The 6,000-nt window shown below is 49.7% G+C and overlaps 1 protein-coding gene across 1 annotated transcript in view; it reads left to right on the forward strand.

Moving 5' to 3' along the window:
• SYNJ2 (synaptojanin 2) overlaps nt 1–6,000 on the forward strand; it is a 103,243-nt gene that overhangs the window by 95,620 nt on the left and 1,623 nt on the right. Inside the window, exons 25-27 of the mRNA XM_034670792.1 lie at nt 508–616; nt 2,629–2,780; nt 4,212–4,654. Coding sequence (XP_034526683.1) covers nt 508–616; nt 2,629–2,780; nt 4,212–4,654 — 704 coding nt within the window. The remainder of the gene's footprint in view (nt 1–507; nt 617–2,628; nt 2,781–4,211; nt 4,655–6,000) is intronic.

Here is a 6,000-nt window from a genome sequence, read left to right on the forward strand (position 1 = left end):
TCCCAGGAGGCTGGACCAGATGTCACGCATGACAGCAGGAGGGAATGACTAGGTCTCAGTGGCTGACGGTATTGAAGGCAGGTCATCAGTGGCAGCCCAGAGGTTTGGGTGAAGAGGAAGAAAAAGCACTTTCGAGAAAAGAGTGGAAGGTGTTTCAGTAACTCTGCTGAGCTGTGGGAAAAGTGGCTTCTGATGATGCTTTCTCGCTTTCACCTGGTTAATGAAATAGATAGTGGTTTATCCACGTTGCAAAGACCTGTAACCACCCAGTTTGGGAGAGGAGGCTTGTCAGCTCTGAATTATTACATTCCTCTTCTTGGTATGACAGTACTTCTGGGAGGAGGAGGCTTGAAGGATTCGGTCTCGACTGGAGTTTGTGTTTAACTCCGGCCTGATGGAGCCCCATGCCCCTCACCCCTGAAAACTGATCAGTAGGCAGTGAGCGCACCAGGCGAGCCTGTTTCCTGCCTCTGTTAATATGCTTTTCTTCTTGATTCTGTCCTGAAGCCTAAAGCCAGGACGGGGATAAGTAAACCCTACAATGTCAAGCAGATCAAAACTACCAACGCTCAGGAGGCAGAAGCAGCCATCCGATGTCTCCTGGAAGCCAGCGGAGGTGAGTGTTCTGCTGGGGCTCTCCTTCTGGTCTTTTCTATGCATCTTCCTATAAAAGGGGCCTAGAAGAGAAAGTAACTTTCCTTTTTTTTTTCTGGAGGCAGTAAGAAATTGAAAGCACCCTTTAGCAATGTTTTATAAAATTCCATTACAAATATTATGGTCCATTTAAAATTGTATATTTAAAATTCAGTAAGAATATAGAAGTAACCCCAGGATTATTAAGAAGCACTTTAAGGGAGAGACTGAAAGAAACAAAAATGAATTTTAGAAAAGGGTAACACTCCAGGCACTAACTCCTTCTGCCGGCTCCATACAAAGAGAATTTGAGACCCATCCCTGTTTCAGGCACAAAACCTTTTAAAGTCACCAGCAAGTATAGATTCTTTACTGTCAGGCAGGGACCTCTTCCCCACTGTACTGCCTGTTAATTTTTTGGTGCTGTTATTTCATTCAACCCATGTTAATTGTATTAATCATACTCACATTCAAGATTGCTGGTACTAATATTTTTGAGAGTTTTTTTTTTTTTTTGGTTTTGCTTTTGTACAAATATCCCTTTTGGAGAGGAGAGATCATGACCACTGAAGAGCCAGTTACAGCTGTCTATTTACTTTTAGACAGGATGTGTAACTTATTTGGAATCCCAAGTAACACTGAAGGAGGGCATGAATGAAGAGGTCAAGAAACACTGTTGTGGGATAATACTATCATGAGTGGTTTCTTTTTTTATTAAAAAATAATAACACAATTGTATGGATGTAACCACCCATGTGACCACCAACTGATGAATAGATAAAATGTAGTGTAACCATATAGCGGAATATTATTCAGCCATAAAAAAGAATGTATTCATATATATGCTTTATCACAGGTGAATCTTGACCATATTATGCTGAGTAAAAGAAGCTAAATACAAAAGGCTATATATTGTATGATTCCATTTACGTATGTATGTATGTATTATTTATTTGAGAGCGTCAGTGGGGTGGGGAGAGGGAGAGAGAGAATCTTAAGCAGGCTCCATGCCCAGTGAGGAGGACGACGCAGGGCTTGATCTCGACCCTGAGATCGTGACCTGAGCCAAAATCAAGAGTTGGATGCTTAACTGACTGAGCCACTCAGGCACCCCTGTATGATTCCGTTTATACAAAGTGTCCAGAATTGGCAAATCTGGGGCGCCTGGATGGCGCAGTCGTTAAGCGGCTGCCTTCAGCTCAGGGCGTGATCCCAGCGTTTTGGGATCGAACCCCACATCAGGCTCCTCCACTAGGAGCCTGCTTCTTCGTCTCCCACTCCCCCTGCTTGTGTTCCCTCTCTGCTGGCTGTCCCTGTCAAATAAATAAAATCTTAAAAAAAAAAAAAAAGAATTGGCAAATCTATAGAGAGAGAAAGGGACTAGTAGTTTCCAGGGGTCAGGGGAGGAGGGAATGGAGGGGTGACTGCTAATGGGGACAGGGTTCCTTTTTGTGGTGATGAGGATATTCTGGAATCAGATGGTGGTGATGGTTCGTACAACTCTGGGAATATACTAAAAAAACCCTGAATTGTATCCTTTAAAGGGTGAATTCATGGCATGTGAATTGTATCTCAATGAAGCTACTTTTTAAAAATATTCAGTGAATGTAGAGGTTAGGAGAGGTTTGAGGTCTGAAATCTACCCAAGATCCCAGCCTAACATTTTCTTGGTCATGAGCCCTGCCGAGATTTCAAGACGGTTCAGATTACCTCCCCAGAGAAAGCACACAGACATAAAACTTTGCATGTAATGTGTGGGCCTCACTGATCCCCCATGAAGACCATCCCTGTCGAGAAGGCGACCATGAGAAGCTGGGGGCTAAACCTAGCTGGTAGGTCCTGACAGCCCTCAAAGATCTTTTTGTTTTTTAGAAAAAATGAAATACTTTGCCTTAGCAAATTACTCTTAGGATTGCGGACTGCCTAAAGATTAAATCATGCAGCGAACAGCCGTGTCCTGTCCACTTCAGCTGTCCGTAGCCCTGTGTGTTTCAGGTGCCCCAGGAGACGCCCTAAATGCCACAGCTCTGAGGGACCCAGGGCCTTCCAAACCAGAGCCCACAGTAGGGGTGGCCCCACTCCTGCCCCGGCGGCCTGCGCCCAGAGTCCCTGCCATCAAGAAGCCAACCTTGCGGAGGACAGGAAAGGTAAGAAGCTCTAGCAAAGCCTCTTACTTCCGAGATGCTCCAGGGTCTGGGGAGAGGAGGCCTAGACACGGCCCCGTCTGTGGGGACACTGCTTGGCCTTCGCTTCCTCCTTCACATCCCTGCCGTGTCCTTGGCTCTTGCTGAGCAGAAAAACCAGGCATCTCTCACAGCGATGGAACAGCTTGGAGGTGTCAGGCCTCCTAAATGTTCTATTGGAGCCCCCAAATGGAGCCACTGGGGGTGCTTTTTCCCCATTTGTATGTATCCGTGTGGTTGCACGTGTATAGATTTTTACTTGCCGGTTGGTGGATTCGCAGTGTGGACTCGCTCTGCGCGGCCTCTGACACTGGGGCCCGGACACCTTCTCTTGCCACTTTTCTTGCAGATTGTGTTTTGCTCTCGCTCTCAAGCTTCTCAGCCTTGCTTGCTGCTTCAAAGACATGAGTTTGTCAGGACAGTGGCAGCCCAAAGACTGGCACCTCTAGAGACATCTGGATCTTCCGTTTGATCTCGGTGTTCTAGTAACAGGACCCTCGGTAATCCGCTGGCTGGCCTCTTCCGGAGTGACTGCTGCTTTTCTGTCTGTACAACGTGTGCGATGTGGCTTTGCCGCTTGCTCTGTGTTCAAGGCAGTGATCTGCCCCACGTTTGCACATCACCCTGCCTCCTTACAAAGCAGACCTCTTTCCTCCTCCTTTTCCCTCTGTCTGCTCTGTCTTTTCTTTTCAAAGAAATGGGCAGAATGGGTCATTTTCCTGGGATCGCTGCGCAGGAATCACAGTGAAAGGCTGGTGGAGAAGGATTGTTGCTGCGGTTTGTTTTCTAAAGAATCAGAGGAAATGCGGACATGCTGGTCCTTTCCATACGAACGGCTCCTTGGGTACAAAAGCTCCCTTTTGCACCGGGCAGTTGTTCTGTGATAGTTTTGAGTCAGAAGCGAGAAAGCGACGTTCCTATGTGAAATTTGCCGTCTAACTTATTTAATTATCAAAGACTGAAGGAGCAAGCCGATCCCTTAGCCCTTCAGTTAGCTCACTGCCCTCCCATAATTTCCATCCCCCTCGCGTGGTACACGCGGAATTGTCAAAGCTCTGGCCTCAGAGAAGGTAGTTTTCAGAGGTTCGCTTTTCATGAAGGAAGAGCATAACCCCATTTCCTAAGGGAACAAAGAATATTCACCGCGTGGCTCTGGTTTTCAAGTTCTCACTCCTATGGGGTCGGTCCTGCTGGTACTTGGTACATGTGTGTCCCTCCTGTGCTCTCTCGTACCTGGTCACGCATCCCCATCCCAGGCATTCTCAAATCTCGAATTTGCTAGAATGTCCGCTTAGCGCCATCTCTGCTCGCCTGCTGAACCTGTCTGGGTGCTGACTCCGCGCCCCCAGGGCTGGCTTCTGACTGACTGACACTCTCTGTCCTGCCTTTCCTCAGCCGGAGTCACCGGAAGACCAGTTTGGGCAACAGACGGTCCATTTTACAATCGGGCCCCCAGAGACGAGCCTTGAAACCCCTCCTCTAGCCACCGTCCCTCCTGTCCCCAAACCGAGAACGCTGCAGCCTGGGAAGGGCGCCGAGAGGAAGCCGAGCAGGGGGCAGCCGGCACCAGACACCGCCCCTCCCGTGGCCGCCCCGCCGCCCCCGCTGGACGTCCCGCCTCCCGTGCCCCAGGCCCCCCCGCGGAGGAAGAAGTCGGCCCCCGCCACCTTCCACCTGCAGCTGCTGCAGAGCTCCGACAGCCCGCTCCTCCGCACCCTCACGGGCAGCGGCGACCGTCGCCCCGCACAGCCCCCCGACGGGGGCGCTCGCCTTCCGCAGCCCGCGAGCCCCGAACCCGATGGCCCCAAGGAGCGAGCCCGAGGCGGCCTCCCCTCTCGGTGATTCTCAGGATCCCTTCTGGAGCCTTCTCCACCACCCCAGCGTGCTGAAGAGTACGTGGCTTTCCAAGAGCTCCGACCCGCTGGACTCGGGGACGAGGGGCCTGGAAAGAGCACACGCAGCCCCGCCGCCAGCCTCTGCCTCGGCTGCCCGGGGGCCGCTCCCGGAGCCCGGGCGGGAGGCCCTCGATCACTGGGTNGTCACTCTTGGGTAGTTTTCAGAAATCGTGTCTCTTGTTCAATCAGATGGTTATTCAGCCACCAAGATGGGTTTTAGTTCCGACTGGTGCATTTTAGTGTCCTCTCGGGTCTGAGAAAACCTCCGGTTGGATCTGATGTGTGGATTTGAGGAAAGGGAGTCTCACTGATAATGTCCAAGAGGTTCTCTCTGGTTGGATTTTACGTGGTTTTTCGATTTTATGTGTCTGTGGTGTTTTGAAAATGTCGATTGTATTTTACAGATTTGGGATAACTTTCTGGTGACCCCCTGAAGGTTGAGGTATCAACTGAAAGGCGGCTGGGACCATTAAGATCTGTAGCTGGCCTGCCGACACCAGGTTAAAAACATCAGTTGAAAGCAGCAAACAGATCAACCAAATGACTAGAGGACACGTTCTCGTGAGCCCTTGCGTTTATGTACATGTGTAGTAACCTTGATTGTGTGGGGGACGGTGTCGTACACTGTTTGGGTTCGGACTCCTATATATTAGCTTAACCGGAGCTTAAGCTGGCTGAAGACTCCTGCCTACACCGTGTCTCAGCTACTACATGCCCCATCACGCGCTGCAGTCTTGAGCCCTGGTGTGCCAGTTAAACCAGTTTATGTACACTGGCTCTTCCCTATTAAAGGAAGCCTCGTGGCTTCTTTCTCCCCTTACATTCCATACCGAGGAAAAGCACAAACCTTGCACACTCATGCTGGCAGGTAACATCGGTTCCCTCAGTACGTTAGGAAGAATATTTCATTGCGCCTGGGCTGCCTGGCTGTGGCTTCAGGAAGGACAGTACCGCCTGTCCCTGTATATAAGAAACCCCAGGGCAGCATTTTTGGGCTTGCTTATTTATCTGTTTATCAGGTTTCTTTTTTTTTTTGTCTATACATTTGCAACACCACTTCTTGCCTAGTTAGTCCTCTAGAAAGACATCACTAGACTATTTTACATTTTTTTTAAAGATTTTATTTATTTATTTGACAGAGATAGAGACAGCCAGCGAGAGAGGGAACGCAAGCAGGGGGAGTGGGAGAGGAAGAAGCAGGCTCATAGCAGAGGAGCCTGATGTGGGGCTCGATCCTATAATGCCGGGATCACGCCCTAAGCCGAAGGCAGACGCTTAACCGCTGTGCC

This window comes from Ailuropoda melanoleuca, chromosome 10, assembly GCF_002007445.2.
Source record: "Ailuropoda melanoleuca isolate Jingjing chromosome 10, ASM200744v2, whole genome shotgun sequence".
Classification (NCBI taxonomy): domain Eukaryota; kingdom Metazoa; phylum Chordata; class Mammalia; order Carnivora; family Ursidae; genus Ailuropoda; species Ailuropoda melanoleuca.